General features: G+C 53.3%; 1 protein-coding gene across 2 annotated transcripts; it reads right to left on the bottom strand.

The window, feature by feature from the left end:
• Window positions 1–429: 429 nt before the first annotated feature.
• Window positions 430–12,342, bottom strand: AUP1 (AUP1 lipid droplet regulating VLDL assembly factor). Of its 2 annotated transcripts, none has more exons than XM_044274613.1 (12): window positions 12,274–12,342; window positions 9,679–9,768; window positions 9,457–9,594; window positions 7,219–7,363; window positions 6,953–7,140; window positions 6,751–6,823; window positions 6,594–6,667; window positions 5,631–5,697; window positions 5,353–5,554; window positions 1,261–1,376; window positions 884–972; window positions 430–806 (listed from the first exon to the last, which is right to left on the bottom strand). In XM_044274613.1, exons 2-12 carry the CDS (start codon window positions 9,717–9,719, stop codon window positions 752–754), a joined length of 1,188 nt encoding a protein of 395 aa, XP_044130548.1. In that variant the 5' UTR covers window positions 9,720–9,768; window positions 12,274–12,342; the 3' UTR covers window positions 430–751. The 2 variants fall into 2 exon arrangements, with proteins under 2 accessions (XP_044130548.1, XP_044130549.1); XM_044274614.1 differs by lacking the exon at window positions 12,274–12,342 and adding an exon at window positions 12,123–12,243.
• Window positions 12,343–22,202: the final 9,860 nt, after the last annotated feature.

Raw genomic sequence — 22,202 nt, forward strand, 5'->3', positions numbered from 1 at the left:
GGGCAGCACGGAGAGGGGGGGCAATGTGGAGCAGAGAAGGGCAGAGAGTGGGAGGGGCAGCACGGAGAGGGGGGGCAATGTGGAGCAGAGGAGGGCAGAGAGCGGGAGGGGCAGCACGGAGAGGGGGCAATGTGGAGCAGAGAAGGGCAGAGAGTGGGAGGGGCAGCACAGAGGGGGGGGCAATGTGGAGCAGAGGAGAAGGGCAGAGAGCGGGAGGGGCAGCACGGAGAGGGGGGGCAATGTGGAGCAGAGAAGGGCAGAGAGTGGGAGGGGCAGCACAGAGGGGGGGGCAATGTGGAACAGAGGAGAAGGGCAGAGAGCGGGAGGGGCAGCACGCAGAGGGGGGCAATGTGGAGCAGAGGAGAAGGGCAGAGCGGGAGGGGCAGCACGGAGAGGGGGGCAATGTGGAGCAGAGGAGGAGGGCAGCAGTCAGAATTACACTTTATTTTATATAAAATATGCTCATTATTTACAGTAATCCCAGGACAGCGGTCAGACACTCGCACTACAACTCTCATCATCACAAACCAGCAGCAGAGGACGCAACATCACCCCAAACAGGTGTCTGTAAGAGGAACCCCAGACATAGCTGCCAGCTCTGGGGCCCCGAGTCCCCCCACGTGTGGTTGCCAGCTCTGGGGCCCCGGGTCCCCCCACGTGTGGCTGCCAGCTCTGGGGCCCCATTACTATTTACCCCCCCCACCGCTCATTATTGTACGCCCCAAGCCCCCTCCCGAGCCCCACGTTCCCATCAATCGCTCTTCTTCTTGGCTGCAGCGACTCCTCCATACTTCTCCAGGTACCTCCTGCAAGAGACACAGAGGCAGCATGAGCAGGTGGCCCCTGGGTACCCTGTGTGCCCCCGAGTACCCTCAATACTCACCTCCGAGCACAGTCATACAGCGCCTCCTTCCGCTCCTGTAACGACAAGTGTCTGTCCTCTGGTCTCCGGGCAAATCCCCTGGGTATCAGCTGAGCATGAAAAACAGTGAAGATCAGCAGCGAAACGCTCAGAAGTACTACAGACCCCATCCAGGGTACCGGATTATTACTCCACAACTACACCCCATATAAAGTACTAGAACTGCCCCCAAGTGGCACTACTACTTCATGTACAAAATGCCGCCAGAAACACTACCACTCCCAGTCTCCAATACTCCCACATTACTACTCCTCAATACTAATGTATTACTACACACAGTACTACTCCCCATACTAATGTAGTACACTGGAGAGCAGGATGATCAGGGTTGTAGTTACCTTGTTGCTCGCGGTACACCCCGGCGCCTCACTCCCAGCCGATTCTGCTTCAGGCTCATACGGGACTCGTCCTTCTATTAGGTTTGTGATGGTGGCGTCTACACAACCGGTCAGAGCTGAGAACAGCAGAGGATTCTCAACGTCACAGTGTATCAGCGAAGCCAGACAGCGAGTACGACATAAGGGAGGCCATGACCAACACAGCAGCGCGCTACGCGTACAGCACACAGCAGCGCGCTACGCGTACAGCACACAGCAGCGCGCTACGCGTACAGCACACAGCAGCGCGCTACGCGTACAGCACACAGCAGCGCGCTACGCGTACAGCACACAGCAGCGCGCTACGCGTACAGCACACAGCAGCGCGCTACGCGTACACCCGTCATTTGAGTTACACGTACAATAGAAACCTAGAATGTGTCGGCAGATAAGACCCATCTGGGCCATCTAGTCTGCTCAATATACTAAATACTATGGATAGCCCCCGGCCCTATCTTATATGAAGGATAGCCTTATGCCTATCCCATGCATGCTTAACCTCCTCCACTGTATTTGCAGCTGCCACTTCTGCAGGAAGGCTATTCCATGCATCCACTACTCTCTCAGTAAAGTAATACTTCCTGATATTACTGTTAACCCTTTGCCCCTCTAATGTAACACGATGTCCTCTTGTAGCAGTTGTTCTTCCTGTAAATCTTCTCTCCTCTTTTCCCTTGTTGATTCCCTTTATGTATTTAGCAGTCTCTCTCATCTCCCCTCCGTCTCGTCTTTCTTCCAAGCTCTACATGTTAAGGTCCTTCCATCTTTCCTGGTAAGTTTTATCCTGCAATCCATGGACCAGTTTAGTAGCTCTTCTCTGAACTCTCTCCAAAGTATCAGTATCCTTCTGGAGATATGGTCTCCAGTACTGCGCACAATACTCCAGATGAGGTCTCACTAGTGCTCTGTAGAGCGGCATGAGCGCCCCCTCTGTCTACTGGTAATGCCTCTCCCTATACACCCCAGCATTCTGCTAGCATCTCCTGCTGCTCTATGACATGGTCTGCCTACCTTTAAGTCTTCTGAAATAATGACCCCTAAATCCCTTTCCTCAGATACTGAGGTCAGGACTGTATCACTGACTGTATATTCTGCTCTTGGGTTTTTACGCCCCAGGTGCATTATCTTGCACTTATCAACATTACATTTTAGTTGCCAGATTTTTTACCATTCCTCTAGTTTTCCTAAGTCCTTTTCCATTGGGTGTATCCCTCCAGGAACATCAACCCTGTTACACATCTTTGTGTCATCAGCAAAAAGACCCACCTTACCATCGAGGCCTTCTGCAATGTCGCTGATAAAGATATTAAACAATATGGGTCCCAGACCAGATCCCTGAGGTCCCCACTGGTAACAAGACCTTGGTCTGAATATACTCCATGGACTACAACCCTCTGTTGTCTGTCCCTCAGCCGCTGCCTAATCCATTCAACAATATGGGAATCCAAGCCCAAAGACTGCACTTTATTGATAAGCCTTCTATGTGGGACAGTGTCAAAAGCCTTACTAAAGTCCAGATAAGCGATGTCTACTGCACCTCCGCCATCTATTATTTTAGTCACCCAGTCAAAAAAATCTATAAGATTAGTCTGACATGATCTCCCTGAAGTAAGCCCATGCTGTTCTTCATCTTTCAATCCATGGGATTTTAGATGGTCCACAATCCTCTCCTTAAAGGGGTTCTGCACTTTTATTTAACTGATGATCTATCCTCTGGATAGATCATCAGCTTCTGATCGGCCGGGGTCCGACACCCGGGACCCCCGCCGATCAGCTGTTTGAGAAGGCCGCGGCGCTCCAGCAGCGCCGCGGCCTTCTCACTGTTTATCGCCGGGCCGCCCGCCCACTGACGTCACGACTTGTATCAACTAGAGTGGGCGTGGCTAAGCTCCATTCAAGTGAACAGAGCTTAGCCGCGCCCACTCTAGTTGATACAAGTCGTGACGTCAGTGGGCGGGCGGCCCGGCGATAAATATTGAGAAGGCAGCGGCACTACTGGAGCGCCGCGGCCTTCTCAAACAGCTGATCGGTGGGGGTCCCGGGTGTCGGACGCCCGCCGATCAGAAGCTGATGATCTATCCAGAGGATAGATCATCAGTTAAATGAAGGTGCAGAACCCCTTTAAGTATGGTTTCCATTCATTTCCCCACTATTGATGTCAGGCTTACTGGCCTATAGTTGCCCGATTCCTCCCTACTACCTTTCTTGTGAATGGGCACAACATTTGCTAATTTCCAATCTTCTGGGGCGACTCCTGTTGCCAGTGATTGGTTAAATAAATCTGTTAATGGTTTTGCTAGTTCACCGCTGAGCTCTGTTAATAGCTTTGGGTGTATCTCATCAGGCCCCTGGGACTTATTTGTAGTAATTTTAGACAGCTGACTCAGAACCTCTTCCTCTGTAAAGACACATGCGTCAACAGAGTCATTAGTCTTCCTTCCTAACTGAGGTCCTTCTCCTTCATTTTCCTTTGTAAGAACTGAGCAGAAGTATTCACTGAGGCCGTCAGCTAGTTCTGTATCTTCCATATACCTTCCTTCTTTAGTTCTTAGTTTGGTAATTCCTTGTTTTAGTTTCATTTATGTATCTGTAGAATGTCTTATCGCCTTTTTCCCTGCCTGAGCTCATTTCTCTTCTGCCTGGGCTTTAGAAGCTCTTATAACTTGTTTGGCCTCTCTCTGCCTAATCTTATACATTTGTCTGTCATCCTCATATTTTTTTATAATTCCTAAATGCCATCTTTTTGTTGTTAATGATTTTGGCCACTTCTGCTGAGTACCACAGTGGTCTCTTCCTTTTTTTGCTTTTACTGACAAGCCTAATGCAATTTTCTGTTGCCTTCAATAGTGACACTTTAAGGTAGTCCCATTTCTCCTGGACTCCAATGAAACTGTTCCAGTCTGATAGGGACTCGTGTACCACTAATCTAATTTGAGAAAAGTCAGTTTTTCTAAAATCTAAAACTTTTGTTTTTGTGTGGTGTGACTCAGTCACTGTACTTATAGTAAACCACACTGACTGGTGGTCACTAGATCCCAAGCTTTCCCCTACAGTAATATCAGATACCAAATTCCCATTTGTGAATACTAGATCTAAAATGGCCTCCTTCCGGGTTGGCTCCTCCACTACTTGCTGTAGAGATAATCCCAGTAGGGGGTTTAGAATATCTGTACTCCTGGCAGAACTAGTCTCCCATAATGATAACTTCCCCCTTCAATGTCCTTTTAGCTATTTCCTCAACTAGTAGATCATCTAATTCTTTGACTTGGCCAGGTGGTCTATATATATCACACCTACACGAGTTACCTTATGATTATCAAGCTGCAAGGTGACCCAAACTGACTCTGAATTGTTCTCGCTAACTTGTATCAAATTAGATTTTATGCTATCTTTCACATACAGGGCCACCCCTCCCCCTTCTTGTCTTCTCTGTCTTTCCTATATAGAGAGAACCTTGGTATTGTTATATCCCAGTCATTACTCCCATTGAACCACGTCTCAGTAACAGCCACTACATCTATATTCTCAGATGCCATTATAGCCTCAAGTTCATTGATCTTATTCCCTAGACTGCGAGCACTTCCCTACACAGCAGAGCGCTATACGTACACCCGTCATGTGATCTACACGTACAATACACAGCAGAGCGCTATACGTACACCCGTCATGTGATCTACACGTACAGTACACAGCAGAGCGCTATACGTACACCCGTCATGTGATCTACACGTACAGTACACATCAGAGCGCTATACGTACACCCGTCATGCGATCTACACGTACAGTACACATCAGAGCGCTATACGTACACCCGTCATGCGATCTACACGTACAGTACACAGCAGAGCGCTATACGTACACCCGCCATGTGATCTACACGTACAGTACACAGCAGAGCGCTATACGTACACCCGCCATGTGATCTACACGTACACAGCAGAGAGCTATACGTACACCCGTCATGTGATCTACACGTGATCTTCTACACGTACAGTACACAGCAGACCGTTCTATACACCATCATGTGACCCATGCGCAGATACAGACACTTACCCAGGTCCTGGTGAATTACAGAGAGCGGCACTTGGGGTAACACTTCTTTCACGCGCTGCGCCATGTGACTTGAGGCTGTAGACGCGGTGGGCGGGTTGTGGCGGCTGCGGGGTGGGGGCTCTTTCCTCCTCCTCTTCATATGTTCTGCTCTGTCTGCAGCCGTGTGCTTTGTGCCATGGACACCAAGTGAATGCGCCAACAGCTGTGGAGAGAAGATGGCAGGTGATGGTGGCGATGGCGGGCGGCACGTCACTGGCGGCAGGCCCTCCTCCGCTTACCTTCTGAACACGGGAGGCAAAGTCTTTATCTGACTCTCTTGGTGAGCGGTACACGGGCAGCAACCATCTGTAATCAGAGAGGGGGATGGGAAGAGTCCTTCTGTATGAGAGGGGAATAGAACACGCCACTGGAGACCACCCCCTCACTAAGACAATGATACACCTAGAACATAGGATATAAGGGGGGGGGGGGGGGGAGTAATGGAAGACATCCCCTGGAGACCACCCCCTCACTAGGATGAGGATACATCTAGACCATAGGATGTAAGGGGGGGGGGGGGGGGGAAGTAATGGAAGACGTTCCCCGGAGACCACCCCCTCACTAGGATGATGATACACCTAGACCATAGGATGTAAGGGGGGGGGGGAGTAATGGAAGACATCCCCTGGAGACCACCCCCTCGCTAGGATGAGGATACATCTAGACCATAGGATGTAAGGGGGGGGAGTAATGGAAGACATCCCCTGGAGACCACCCCCTCACTAAGACAATGATACACCTAGAACATAGGATGTAAGGGGGGGGGGGGGAGTAATGGAGGACATCCCCCAGAGACCACCCCCTCACTAGGATGATGATACACCTAGAACATAGGATGTAAGGGGGGAATGTAATGGAAGACGTTCCCACGAAGATCACCCCCTCACAACACTAGACAAGACCCCATATAGATCACAAGGATGATGCACCTAGAACATAGGACGTGGGGGAGGTAAGAGTAATGGAACATGCCCCTGGAGTCTACCAGTACCAGACAAGACCCCATAACTCTCTAGGATCATACACCTACAAGATAGGGGCAGAGTAATAAAAGACATTCCCCAGAGACAACCCCCTCACAGTACTAGACAAGACCCCATCTAGATCACTAGGATGATGACACACCTAGAACATAGGCTGTAGGGGGAAGGTAATAGACATATCCCTGAGACCACCATGAACAGAGAAAGTGCAGTCAGTACCTTACATGATAAACTGTGTACAGGGAGAAGAGCGTCCAGAACAACTCCACGCACCAGGGCGAGCCAGGCACCGCCTGCAAGAGACACACACGTGAGAATGAAAGAGGCCAGACCCCAGCCGAGGAGGACACGTGTGCGGTATAATTACAGGACTCACCACAGATACGAGGGGTCGGCTCACCCGCAGGGCCACAGGCTGCACAGAGTCCGACAGCGAGAATGCCCACGAGCTGAAAGACAGAGTCATCAATAAGAACAGCACCTGGTACAATCCAGCGAGCACGCCCTCGGTGCCCCGACCACCATGAGCACTCTCTAGATTATCCGATCCCTATACACAGGACACACGTGTCAGGTACCTGAAGTGCAGAAGGCCGGCTCTGCCGTTAGTCGTCTCCTCCTCGGGGAACAGCAGGAGCGGAGAACTCCCCGTCTGAGAGAGAAAATGCTTCAGAGACTCCTGCAGTTGAGTTTGGCTCCCAGGGGCCCCAAGTTCCAGGAATCCTCGAGCCCAGCAAAGAAATCCAGGAGGACAGGACACTGATGGCTGCAAAATTAAGAAGACGAAATGGAATATTGGACTAAAACGAGGGATAGTGGCGCCCCCACTAGGTCAGTGACTTACGGTGCTGCACGAAGTGAGGAGACTAAGGACGTTGTGGTCAATAAAGGTAAAGTGATTAGAGACGAAAATCTTCAGAGCGCGATCCGGTTCTCCAGACTGAGAGACGATGACCCCGAGCACCGAGCACATGACCCGCACCAGGAACCTGACACCAGGGGACAAAACACAGCATGTGAGGGGGGCACAGAGGACCCCAGACAGAGACGAGGACCCCGAGCACATGACCCGCACCAGGAACCTGACACCAGGGGACAAAACACAGCATGTGAGGGGGGCCACAGAGGACCCCAGACAGAGACGAGGACCCCGAGCACATGACCCGCACCAGGAACCTGACACCAGGGGACAAAACACAGCATGTGAGGGGGGCACAGAGGACCCCAGACAGAGACGAGGACCCCGAGCACATGACCAGCACCAGGAACCTGACACCAGGGGACAAAACACAGCATGTGAGGGGGGCACAGGGGACCCCAGACAGAGACGAGGACCCCGAGCACATGACCCGCACCAGGAACCTGACACCAGGGGACAAAACACAGCATGTGAGGGGGGCACAGAGGACCCCAGACAGAGACGAGGACCCCGAGCACATGACCCGCACCAGGAACCTGACACCAGGGGACAAAACACAGCATGTGAGGGGGGCACAGAGGACCCCAGACAGACTAGGACCCCGAGCACATGACCCGCACCAGGAACCTGACACCAAGGGACAAAACACAGCATGTGAGGGGGGCACAGAGGACCCCAGACAGACGAGGACCCCGAGCACATGACCAGCACCAGGAACCTGACACCAGGGGACAAAACACAGCACGTGAGGGGGGCACAGAGGACCCCAGACAGAGACGAGGACCCCGAGCACATGACCCGCACCAGGAACCTGACACCAGGGGACAAAACACAGCATGTGAGGGGGGCACAGAGGACCCCAGACAGAGACGAGGACCCCGAGCACATGACCCGCACCAGGAACCTGACACCAGGGGACAAAACACAGCATGTGAGGGGGGCCACAGAGGACCCCAGACAGAGACGAGGACCCCGAGCACATGACCCGCACCAGGAACCTGACACCAGGGGACAAAACACAGCATGTGAGGGGGGCCACAGAGGACCCCAGACAGACGAGGACCCCGAGCACATGACCAGCACCAAGAACCTGACACCAGGGGACAAAACACAGCATGTGAGGGGGGCACAGAGGACCCCAGACAGAGACGAGGACCCCGAGCACATGACCCGCACCAGGAACCTGACACCAGGGGACAAAACACAGCATGTGAGGGGGGCACAGAGGACCCCAGACAGAGACGAGGACCCCGAGCACATGACCCGCACCAGGAACCTGACACCAGGGGACAAAACACAGCATGTGAGGGGGGCCACAGAGGACCCCAGACAGAGACGAGGACCCCGAGCACATGACCAGCACCAGGAACCTGACACCAGGGGACAAAACACAGCATGTGAGGGGGGCACAGGGGACCCCAGACAGAGACGAGGACCCCGAGCACATGACCAGCACCAGGAACCTGACACCAGGGGACAAAACACAGCATGTGAGGGGGGCACAGGGGACCCCAGACAGAGACGAGGACCCCGAGCACATGACCAGCACCAGGAACCTGACACCAGGGGACAAAACACAGCATGTGAGGGGGGCCACAGAGGACCCCAGACAGAGACGAGGACCCCGAGCACATGACCAGCACCAGGAACCTGACACCAGGGGACAAAACACAGCATGTGAGGGGGGCACAGAGGACCCCAGACAGAGACGAGGACCCCGAGCACCGAGCACATGACCAGCACCAGGAACCTGACACCAGGGGACAAAACACAGCATGTGAGGGGGGCCACAGAGGACCCCAGACAGAGACGAGGACCCCGAGCACATGACCCGCACCAGGAACCTGACACCAGGGGACAAAACACAGCATGTGAGGGGGGCCACAGAGGACCCCAGAGACGAGGACCCCGAGCACATGACCCGCACCAGGAACCTGACACCAGGGGACAAAACACAGCATGTGAGGGGAGCACAGAGGACCCCAGACAGAGACGAGGACCCCGAGCACAAGACCCGCACCAGGAACCTGACAGAGTTGGTGGGGGGCGAGATATGCATTACACCTCCATGTTCTCATTTTCCAGGCATAATGTGAGGTCTCAGCAAGGACCACCCTAGTAAGATGCCTCCCCGGTAACCCCTGGTGTAATACACAGACAGACCTTCTGATGGCGCAGTCGGGCAGGACGCAGCTGACCAGAAACACATGGGCTCCAATGAAGAGACGCAGCAAGAAGAGGCAGAGCCCGAGGGGAGCATACAGGAGGAGCAGACCTCGGGACAGCAGCTCCACCGGAAACCTGCAGGAGAAGAAGCACAACCTCAGAGGAGGACAAGACCCAGACGACATCTGACACCCCCAATGCTACCCCTCCCTCACTCACCGCTGCCCATCCAGCATTTGCTCCAGCCCAGGTTGCTCCATGTGGGATGATGAGAGTAGTAGTGACGTTCTCTATACTGCCAGAACTAACCTGCAGGGAGCAGAAGAGTCATCACAAACCGTAATGTGACCCCCCCCCCCATCCCCCTCCATGTAAACCGCACTAATCACAAGAGCTTACAATCTATGAGGAGATGGAGGAGGAGGAGGAGCGAGGACCTGATGACAAGAGCTTACAATCTATGAGGAGATGATGGAGGAGGAGCGAGGACCTGACTACAAGAGCTTACAATCTATGAGGAGGAGCGAGGACCTGACCACAAGAGCTTACAATCTATGAGGAGATGGAGGAGGAGCGAGGACCTGACCACAAGAGTTTATAATCTATGAGGAGATGGAGGAGGAGCGAGGACCTGATCACAATAGCTTACAGTCTATGAGGAGATGGAGGAGGAGCGAGGACCTGACCACAAGAGCTTACAGTCTATGAGGAGATGGAGGAGGAGCGAGGAGCGAGGACCTGACCACAAGAGCTTACAGTCTATGAGGAGATGGAGGAGGAGCGAGGACCTGACCACAAGAGCTTACAGTCTATGAGGAGATGGAGGAGGAGCGAGGACCTGACCACAAGAGCTTACAGTCTATGAGGAGATGGAGGAGGAGCGAGGACCTGACCACAAGAGCTTACAGTCTATGAGGAGATGGAGGAGGAGCGAGGACCTGACCACAAGGCTACAATCTATGAGGAGATGGAGGAGGAGCGAGGACCTGACCACAAGAGCTTACAATCTATGAGGAGATGGAGGAGGAGCGAGGACCTGACCACAAGAGCTTACAATCTATGAGGAGATGGAGGAGGAGCGAGGACCTGACCACAAGAGCTTACAATCTATGAGGAGATGGAGGAGGAGCGAGGACCTGACCACAAGAGCTTACAATCTATGAGGGATGGAGGAGGAGCGAGGACCTGACCACAAGAGCTACAATCTATGAGGAGATGGAGGAGGAGCGAGGACCTGACCACAAGAGCTTACAATCTATGAGGAGATGGAGGAGGAGCGAGGACCTGACCACAAGAGCTTACAATCTATGAGGAGATGGAGGAGGAGCGAGGACCTGATCACAAGAGCTTACAATCTATGAGGGAGATGGAGGAGGAGCGAGGACCTGACCACAAGAGCTTACAATCTATGAGGAGATGGAGGAGGAGCGAGGACCTGACCACAAGAGCTTACAATCTATGAAGGAGATGGAGGAGGAGCGAGGACCTGACCACAAGAGCTTACAATCTATGAGGAGATGGAGGAGGAGCGAGGACCTGACCACAAGAGCTTACAATCTATGAGGAGATGGAGGAGGAGCGAGGACCTGATCACAAGAGCTTACAATCTATGAGGGATGGAGGAGGAGCGAGGACCTGACCACAAGAGCTTACACTCTATGAGGGGATGGAGGAGGAGCGAGGACCTGACGACAAGAGCTTACAATATATGAGGGGATGGAGGAGGAGCGAGGACCTGACGACAAGAGCTTACAATATATGAGGGGATGGAGGAGGAGCGAGGACCTGACGACAAGAGCTTACAATCTATGAGGAGATGGAGGAGGAGCGAGGACCTGACGACAAGAGCTTACAATCTATGAGGAGATGGAGGAGGAGCGAGGACCTGACGACAAGAGCTTACAATCTATGAGGAGATGGAGGAGGAGCGAGGACCTGACGACAAGAGCTTACAATCTATGAGGAGATGGAGGAGGAGCGAGGACCTGACCACAAGAGCTTACAATCTATGAGGGGATGGAGAAGGAGCGAGGACCTGACCACAAGAGCTTACAATCTATGAGGAGATGGAGGAGGAGCGAAGACCTGACCACAAGAGCTTACAATCTATGAGGAGATGGAGGAGGAGCGAGGACCTGACCACAAGAGCTTACAATCTATGAGGGGATGGAGGAGGAGCGAGGACCTGACCACAAGAGCATACACTCTATGAGGAGATGGAGGAGGAGCGAGGACCTGACCACAAGAGCTTACAATCTATGAGGGGATGGAGGAGGAGCGAGGACCTGATCACAAGAGCTTACAATCTATGAGGGGATGGAGGAGGAGCGAGGACCTGACCACAAGAGCATACACTCTATGAGGAGATGGAGGAGGAGCGAGGACCTGAACACAAGAGCTTACAATCTATGAGGAGATGGAGGAGGAGCGAGGACCTGACCACAAGAGCATACACTCTATGAGGAGATGGAGGAGGAGCGAGGACCTGATCACAAGAGCTTACAGTCTATGAGGAGATGGAGGAGGAGCGAGGACCTGACCACAAGAGCATACACTCTATGAGGAGATGGAGGAGGAGCGAGGACCTGACCACAAGAGCTTACAATCTATGAGGAGATGGAGGAGGAGCGAGGACCTGACCACAAGAGCCTAATCTGTTACACCTGTCTGATGACATCATCCACCACAGTACTGACGTCACCGAACTCTCCTCCACCTTCACAGTTGAGGCGCCCCCACTTCGTTCGGCTCCTAAATAGTAGCTGTGGCCCCGCCCTGTCTCAGGGGCCCCCGCCAGCGGTCACAGGTACTCACTCGTCCGTTCTCGGCACACGGGCTCCGCCATGTTTATGGCTGACGCGCAGCGATGTGACTGGTTCGCAGAGGATGCTGGGAATACACTGGAAGCACTAGAGGTCGCACTGTCCTCCCCGGCTGGAGGAATTATACCAGGAGCATTACAGCGGGAAATCACAGACTACGACAAGATGGCGGTTGCCGGAAGTCCTGTGTTCTTTTATAATATGTCCCCCGACGTGCTGGCAAACAGAACGTTCCTACTAACTGCATTGTGAAAGCTGTCTGCTGTAGCAATGATGGGGGTTATAGTACAGTGAAGGTATCTGATCTGAGATAAATATGCATGCCCCTACACTCTGCAGAGGAAAGGCCAGTGACCCCTCTCCTTCCACCTGTAGGGGCTCTTCTGATCTCAGGGAGCTATATGGAGTCCTCCTCCTTCTGAGAAGGTCCCCCCTTTGCTCCTCTGGGAAGACTACCAGATTTTGGAAGGCGTCTGTGGGATTTTCACCCCTTTATCTATGAGACCATTTATAAGGTCAGACCCTGATGTTGGAGGAGAGGGCCCGGCCCTGAATGGGGTTGAGGTCGGGGCAGTATGCGGCCGGTCAGGTTCTTCTAGACCACCTAACCATGTCGTCATGGAGGAGCAAACCTCCACCAGACTGTACGCCCTGAAGACCGCCATAACATTACCTCTCCTCCACCAGACTGTACGCCCTGAAGACCCCCATAGCATCACCCCTCCTCCACCAGACTGTACACCCTAAAGACCCCCATAGCATCACCCCTCCTCCACCAGACTGTACGCCCTGAAGACCCCCATAGCATTACCCCTCCTCCACCAGACTGTACACCCTGAAGACCCCCATAGCATCACCTCTCCTCCACCAGACTGTACACCCTAAAGACCCCCATAGCATCACCCCTCCTCCACCAGACTGTACGCCCTGAAGACCGCCATAACATTACCTTTCCTCCACCAGACTGTACGCCCTGAAGACCCCCATAGCATCACCCCCCCTCCACCAGACTGTACACCCTAAAGACCGCCATAACATTACCTTTCCTCCACCAGACTGTACGCCCTGAAGACCCCCATAGCATCACCCCTCCTCCACCAGACTGTACACCCTAAAGACCCCCATAGCATCACCCCTCCTCCACCAGACTGTACGCCCTGAAGAACCCCATAGCATCACCTCTCCTCCACCAGACTGTACGCCCTAAAGACCCCCCATAACATCACCCCTCCTCCACCAGACTGTACGTCCTGAAGACCCCCATAACATTACCCCTCCTCCACCAGACTGTACACCCTGAAGACCCCCATAGCATCACCCCTCCTCCACCAGACTGTACTCCCTGAAGACCCCCCATACCATTACCCCTCCTCCACCAGATTGTACACCCTAAAGACCCCCATAGCATTACCCCTCCTCCACCAGACTGTACACCCTAAAGACCCCCATAACATTACCCCTCCTATACCAGACTGTACGCCCTAAAGACCCCCATAGCATCACCCCTCATCCACCAGACTGTACGCCCTAAAGACCCCCATAACATTACCCCTCCTCCACCAGACTGTACGTCCTGAAGACCCCCATAACATTACCCCTCCTCCACCAGACTGTACGCCCTGAAGACCATCATAGCATTACCCCTCCTCCACCAGACTGTACGCCCTGAAGACCGCCATAACATTACCTCTCCTCCACCAGACTGTACGCCCTGAAGACCGCCATAACATTACCTCTCCTCCACCAGACTGTACGCCCTGAAGACCACCATAGCATCACCCCTCCTCCACCAGACTGTACACCCTGAAGACCCTCATAACATCACCCCTCCTCCACCAGACTGTACGTCCTGAAGACCCCCATAGCATCACCCCTCCTCCACCAGACTGTACACCCTGAAGACCCCCATAGCATTACCTCTCCTCCACCAGACTGTACGCCCTGAAGACCCCCATAGCATTACCCCTCCTCCACCAGACTGAACGCCCTGAAGACCCCCATAACATCACCCCTCCTCCACCAGATTGTACACCCTGAAGACCCCCATAGCATTACCCCTCCTCCACCAGACTATACGCCCTGAAGACCCCCATAACATTACCCCTCCTCCACCAGACAGTACGCCCTAAAGACCCCCATAACATCACCCCTCCTCCACCAGACTGTACGTCCTGAAGACCCCCATAGCATTACCCCTCCTCCACCAGACTGTACGCCCTAAAGACCCTCATAACATCACCCCTCCTCCACCAGACTGTACACCCTGAAGAACCCCATAGCATCACCCCTCCTCCACCAGACTGTACACCCTGAAGACCCCCATAGCATCACCCCTCCTCCACCAGACTGTACACCCTGAAGACCATCATAACATCACCCCTCCTCCACCAGACTGTACGCCCTGAAGACCCCCATAACATCACCCCTCCTCCACCAGACTGTACGTCCTGAAGACCCCCATAGCATCACCCCTCCTCCACCAGACTGTACGCCCTGAAGACCCCCATAACATCACCCCTCCTCCACCAGACTGTACACCCTGAAGATCGCCATAACATTACCTCTCCTCCACCAGACTGTACGCCCTGAAGACCCCCATAACATCACCCCTCCTCCACCAGACTGTACACCCTGAAGACCCCCATAGCATTACCGCTCCTCCACCAGACTATACGCCCTGAAGACCCCCATAACATTACCCCTCCTCCACCAGACTGTACGCCCTAAAGACCCCCATAACATCACCCCTCCTCCACCAGACTGTACGTCCTGAAGACCCCCATAGCATTACCCCTCCTCCACCAGACTGTACACCCTGAAGACCCCCATAACATTACCCCTCCTCTACCAGACTGTAAGCCCTGAAGACCCCCATAGCATTACCTCTCCTCCACCAGACTGTACGCCCTAAAGACCCCCATAACATCACCCCTCCTCCACCAGACTGTACACCCTGAAGACCCCCATAGCATTACCTCTCCTCCACCAGACTGTAAGCCCTGAAGACCCCCATAGCATTACCTCTCCTCCACCAGACTGTACGCCCTAAAGACCCTCATAACATCACCCCTCCTCCACCAGACTGTACGCCCTGAAGAACCCCATAGCATCACCCCTCCTCCACCAGACTGTACACCCTGAAGAACCCCATAGCATCACCCCTCCTCCACCAGACTGTACACCCTGAAGACCCCCATAGCATCACCCCTCCTCCACCAGACTGTACACCCTGAAGACCATCATAACATCACCCCTCCTCCACCAGACTGTACGCCCTGAAGACCCCCATAACATCACCCCTCCTCCACCAGACTGTACGTCCTGAAGACCCCCATAGCATCACCCCTCCTCCACCAGACTGTACGCCCTGAAGACCCCCATAACATCACCCCTCCTCCACCAGACTGTATACCCTGAAGATCGCCATAACATTACCTCTCCTCCACCAGACTGTACGCCCTGAAGACCCCCATAACATCACCCCTCCTCCACCAGACTGTACACCCTGAAGACCCCCATAGCATTACCGCTCCTCCACCAGACTATACGCCCTGAAGACCCCCATAACATTACCCCTCCTCCACCAGACTGTACGCCCTAAAGACCCCCATAACATCACCCCTCCTCCACCAGACTGTACGTCCTGAAGACACCCATAGCATTACCCCTCCTCCACCAGACTGTACACCCTGAAGACCCCCATAACATCACCCCTCCTCCACCAGACTGTAAGCCCTGAAGACCCCCATAGCATTACCTCTCCTCCACCAGACTGTACGCCCTAAAGACCCCCATAACATCACCCCTCCTCCACCAGACTGTACACCCTGAAGACCCCCATAGCATTACCTCTCCTCCACCAGACTGTACACCCTGAAGACCCCCATAGCATTACCCCTCCTCCACCAGACTGTAAGCCCTGAAGACCCCCATAGCATTACCTCTCCTCCACCAGACTGTACACACTGAAGACCCCTATAGCATTACCCCTCCTACACCAGACTGTACACCCTGAAGACCCTCATAGCATCACCCATCCTCCAACAGACTGTACACCCTGAAGACCCCCATAGCATTACCCCTCCTCTACCAGACTGTACGCTCTGAAGACCCCATAGCATTACCCCTCCTCCACTAGACTGTACACCCTGAAGACCCTCATAGCATTACCCCTCCTCCACCAGACTGTACACCCTGAAGACCCCCATAGCATCACCCCTCCTCCACCAGACTGTACACCCTGAAGATCTCCCATAGCATCACCCCTCCTCTACCAGACTGTACGCTCTGAAGACCCCATAGCATTACCCATCTTCCCCTAGACTGTACACCCTGAAGACCCCCATAGCATTACCCCTCCTCCACCAGACTGTACACCCTGAAGATCTCCCATAGCATCACCCCTCCTCCACCAGACTGTACACCCTGAAGACCCCCATAACATTACCCCTCCTCCACCAGACTGTACGCCCTGAAGACACCCATAGCATTACCCCTCCTCCACCAGACTGTACACCCTGAAGACCTCCCATAGAATTACCTCTCCTCCACCAGACTGTACACCCTGAAGACCCCCATAGCATTAACCCTCCTCCACCAGACTGTATACCCGGAAGACCCCATAGCATCACCCCTCCTCCTCCAGACTGTACACCCTGAAGACCCCCATAGCATTACCCCTCCTCCACCAGACTGTACACCCTGAAGACCCCCATAGCATTACCCCTCCTCCACCAGACTGTACACCCTGAAGACCCCAATACATTACCCCTCCTCCACCAGACTGTACGCCCTGAAGACCCCCATAGCATCATCCCTCCTCCACCAGACTGTACGCCCTGAAGACCCCCATAGCATCACCCCTCCTCCACCAGACTGTACGCCCTGAAGACCCCCCATAGCATCACCCCTCCTCCACCAGACTGTACGTCCTGAAAGCCCCCATAGCATTACCTCTCCTCCACCAAACTGTACACCCTGAAGACCCCCATAGCATCACCCCTCCTCCACCAGACTGTACACCCTGAAGACCCCCATAGCATCACCCCTCCTCCACCAGACTGTACGCCCTGAAGACCCCCATAACATCACCCCTCTTCCACCAGACTGTACGTCCTGAAGACCCCCATAGCATCACCCCTCCTCCACCACACTGTACACATTGAAGACCCCAATACATTACCCCACCTCCACCAGACTGTACACCCTGAAGACCCCCATAGCATTACCCCTCCTCCACCAGACTGTACGCCCTGAAGACCCCCATAACATCACCCCTCTTCCACCAGACTGTACATCCTGAAGACCCCCATAGCACTACCTCTCCTCCACCAGACTGTACACCCTGAAGACCCCTATAGCATTACCTCTCCTCCACCAGACTGTACGCCCTGAAGACCCCCATAGCATTACCTCTCCTCCACCAGATTGTACACCCTGAAGACCCCCATAGCATTAACCCTCCTCCACCAGACTGTATACCCGGAAGACCCCATAGCATCACCCCTCCTCCTCCAGACTGTACACCCTGAAGACCCCCATAGCATTACCCCTCCTCCACCAGACTTTACACCCTGAAGACCCCAATACATTACCCCTCCTCCACCAGACTGTACGCCCTGAAGACCCCTATAGCATCACCCCTCCTCCACCAGACTGTACGCCCTGAAGACCCCCATAGCATCATCCCTCCTCCACCAGACTGTACGCCCTGAAGACCCCCCATAGCATTACCCCTCCTCCACCAGACTGTACGCCCTAAAGTCCCCCATAACATCACCCCTCCTCCACCAGACTGTACACCCTGAAGACCCCAATACATTACCTCTCCTCCACCAGACTGTACGTCCTGAAAGCCCCCATAGCATTACCCCTCCTCCACCAGACTGTACAACCTGAAGACCCCCATAGCATTACCTCTCCTCCACCAAACTGTACACCCTGAAGACCCCCATAGCATCACCCCTCCTCCACCAGACTGTACGTCCTGAAAGCCCCCATAGCATTACCCCTCCTCCACCAGACTGTACAACCTGAAGACCCCCATAGCATTACCTCTCCTCCACCAGACTGTACACCCTGAAGACCCCAATACATTACACCTCCTCCACCAGACTGTACGCCCTGAAGACCCCCATAGCATCACCCCTCCTCCACCAGACTGTACGCCCTGAAGACCCCCATAGCATTACCTCTCCTCCACCAGCCTGTACACCCTGAAGACCCCCATAGCATCACCCCTCCTCCACCAGACTGTACACCCTGAAGAACCCCATAGCATCACCCCTCCTCCACCAGACTGTACACCCTGAAGACCCCCATAGCATTACCTCTCCTCCACCAGCCTGTACACCCTGAAGACCCCCATAGCATCACCCCTCCTCCACCAGACTGTACACCCTGAAGAACCCCATAGCATCACCCCTCCTCCACCAGACTGTACACCCTGAAGACCCCCATAGCATTACCCCTCCTCCACCAGACTGTACACCCTGAAGACCCCCATAGCATTACCCCTCCTCCACCACACTGTACACCCTGAAGACCCCCATAGCATTACCCCTCCTCCACCACACTGTACACACTGAAGACCCCAATACATTACCCCACCTCCACCAGACTGTACACCCTGAAGACCCCCATAGCGTTACCCCTCCTCCACCAGACTGTACACCCTGAAGACCCCCATAGCATCACCCCTCCTCCACCAGACTGTACGCCCTGAAGACCCCCATAACATCACCCCTCTTCCACCAGACTGTACACCCTGAAGACCCCCATAGCATTACCTCTCCTCCACCAGACTGTACGTCCTAAAGACCCCCATAGCATCACCCCTCCTCCACCAGACTGTACACCCTGAAGACCCCCATAGCATTACCTCTCCTCCACCAGACTGTACACCCTGAAGACCCCCATAGCATCACCCCTCCTCCACCAGACTATACGCCCTGAAGACCCCCATAGCATTACCCCTCCTCCACCAGACTGTACGCCCTGAAGACCCCCATAGCATCACCCCTCCTCCACCAGACTGTACACTGGTGATACGGGGTATCTAAGCCATACACTGGTGATACAGTCTGCTGACACTGGTGATACGGGGTATCTAAGCCGTACACTGGTGATACAGTCTGCTGACACTGGGGATACTGGGTATCTAAGCCGTACACTGGTGATACAGTCTGCTGACACTGGTGATACGGGGTATCTAAGCCATACACTGGTGATACAGTCTGCTGACACTGGTTATAGGAGGTATCTAAGCCATGCACTGGTGATACAGTCTGCTGACACTGGTGATACGGGGTATCTAAGCCATACACTGGTGATACAGTCTGCTGACACTGGTGATACAGGGTATCTAAGCCATACACTGGTGATACAGACTGCTGACACTGGTTATAGGGGGTATCTAAGCCATACACTGGCGATACATTCTGCTGACACTGGTGATACGGGGTATCTAAGCCGTATACTGGTGATACAGTCTGCTGACACTGGGGATACGGGGTATCTAAGCCATGCACTGGTGATACAGTCTGCTGACACTGGTGATACGGGGTATCTAAGCCATACACAGGTGATACAGTCTGCCGACACTGGGGATACAGGGTATCTAAGCCGTACACTGGTGATACAGTCTGCTGACAGTGGGGATACGGGGTATCTAAGCCATACACTGGTGATACAGTCTGCTTGCACTGGGGATACAGGGTATCTAAGCCGTACACTGGTGATACAGTCTGCTGACACTGGGGATACAGGGTATCTAAGCTATACACTGGTGATACAGTCTGCTGACACTGGTGATACAGGGTATCTAAGCCGTACACTGGTGATACAGTCTGCTGACACTGGTGATACGGGGTATCTAAGCCGTACACTGGTGATACAGTCTGCTGACACTGGTGATACGGGGTATCTAAGCCGTACACTGGTGATACAGTCTGCTGACACTGGTTATAGGGGGTATCTAAGCCATACACTGGCGATACAGTCTGCTGACACTGGTGATACTGGGTATCTAAGCCATACACTGGTGATACAGTCTGCTGACACTGTTGATACGGGTTATCTAAGCCATACACTGGTGATACAGTCTGCTGACACTGGTGATACAGGGTATCTAAGCCATACACTGGTGATACAGTCTGCTGACACTGGGGATACAGTCTGCTGACACTGGTGATACAGTCTGCTGACACTGGTGATACAGGGTATCTAAGCCGTACACTGGTGATACAGTCTGCCGACACTAGGGATACAGGGTATCTAAGCCGTACACTGGTGATACAGTCTGCTGACACTGGTGATACAGGGTATCTAAGCCATACACTGGTGATACAGTCTGCTGACACTGGTGATACAGGGTATCTAAGCCATACACTGGTGATACAGTCTGCTGACACTGGTGATACGGGGTATCTAAGCCGTACACTGGTGATACAGTCTGCTGACACTGGTGATACAGGGTATCTAAGCCATACACTGGTGATACAGTCTGCTGACACTGGGGATACGGGGTATCTAAGCCATACACTGGTGATACAGTCTGCTGACACTGGTTATAGGGGGTATCTAAGCCGTACACTGGTGATACAGTCTGCTGACACTGGTTATAGGGGGTATCTAAGCCGTACACTGGTGATACAGTCTGCTGACACTGGTTATAGGGGGTATCTAAGCCGTACACTGGTGATACAGTCTGCTGACACTGGTGATACGGGGTATCTAAGCCGTACACTGGTGATACAGTCTTCTGACACTGGTTATAGGGGGTATCTAAGCCGTACACTGGTGATACAGTCTGCTGACACTGGTGATACGGGGTATCTAAGCCGTGCACTGGTGATACAGTCTGCTGACACTGGTGATACGGGGTATCTAAGCCGTGCACTGGTGATACAGTCTGCTGACACTGGTGATATGGGGTATCTAAGCCATGCACTGGTGATACCCCCTATAACCAGTGTCAGCAGACTGTATCACCAGTGCATGGCTTAGATACCCCATATCACCAGTGTCAGCAGACTGTATCTAAGCCATACACTGGTGATACAGACTGCTGACACTGGTTATAGGGGGTATCTAAGCCATATACTGGTGATACAGTCTGCTGACACTGGAGATACAGGGTATCTAAGCCGTACACTGGTGATACAGTCTGCTGACACTGGTGATACGGGGTATCTAAGCCATACACTGGTGATACAGTCTGCTGACACTGGTTATAGGGGGTATCTAAGCCATATACTGGTGATACAGTCTGCTGACACTGGTAATAGGGGGTATCTAAGCCATATACTGGTGATACAGTCTGCTGACACTGGTTATAGGGGGTATCTAAGCCGTACACTGGTGATACAGTCTGCTGACACTGGGGATACAGGGTATCTAAGCCATACACTGGTGATACAGACTTCTGACACTGGTTATAGGGGGTATCTAAGCCATATACTGGTGATACAGTCTGCTGACACTGGTGATACGGGGTATCTAAGCCATACACTGGTGATACAGTCTGCTGACACTGGTGATACGGGGTATCTAAGCCATACACTGGTGATACAGTCTGCTGACACTGGTGATACGGGGTATCTAAGCCGTACACTGGTGATACAGTCTGCTGACACTGGTGATACAGGGTATCTAAGCCATACACTGGTGATACAGACTGCTGACACTGGTTATAGGGGGTATCTAAGCCATACACTAGTGATACAGTCTGCTGACACTGGTGATACGGGGTATCTACGCCATGCACTGGTGATACAGTCTGCTGACACTGGTGATACACGGTATCTAAGCCATATACTGGTGATACAGTCTGCTGACACTGGTGATACGGGGTATCTAAGCCATATACTGGTGATACAGTCTGCTGACACTGGTGATACGGGGTATCTAAGCCATACACTG

The sequence above is a fragment of the Bufo gargarizans genome, unplaced genomic scaffold, assembly GCF_014858855.1.
Source record: "Bufo gargarizans isolate SCDJY-AF-19 unplaced genomic scaffold, ASM1485885v1 original_scaffold_1895_pilon, whole genome shotgun sequence".
In the NCBI taxonomy this organism is placed as follows: domain Eukaryota; kingdom Metazoa; phylum Chordata; class Amphibia; order Anura; family Bufonidae; genus Bufo; species Bufo gargarizans.

What these genes read in the sequence shown, in the direction of transcription:
- AUP1 (XM_044274613.1), bottom strand. Translation starts at nt 9,719, where the DNA reads ATGGAGCAACCTGGGCTGGAGCAAATGCTGGATGGGCAGCG. An exon ending in GCCGGCCTTCTGCACTTCAG is followed by an intron (nt 6,824 to 6,952) that starts GTACCTGACACG and finishes TCTGTCTTTCAG; the next exon opens with CTCGTGGGCATTCTCGCTGT. An exon ending in TACACAGTTTATCATGTAAG is followed by an intron (nt 5,698 to 6,593) that starts GTACTGACTGCA and finishes CTCTGATTACAG; the next exon opens with ATGGTTGCTGCCCGTGTACC.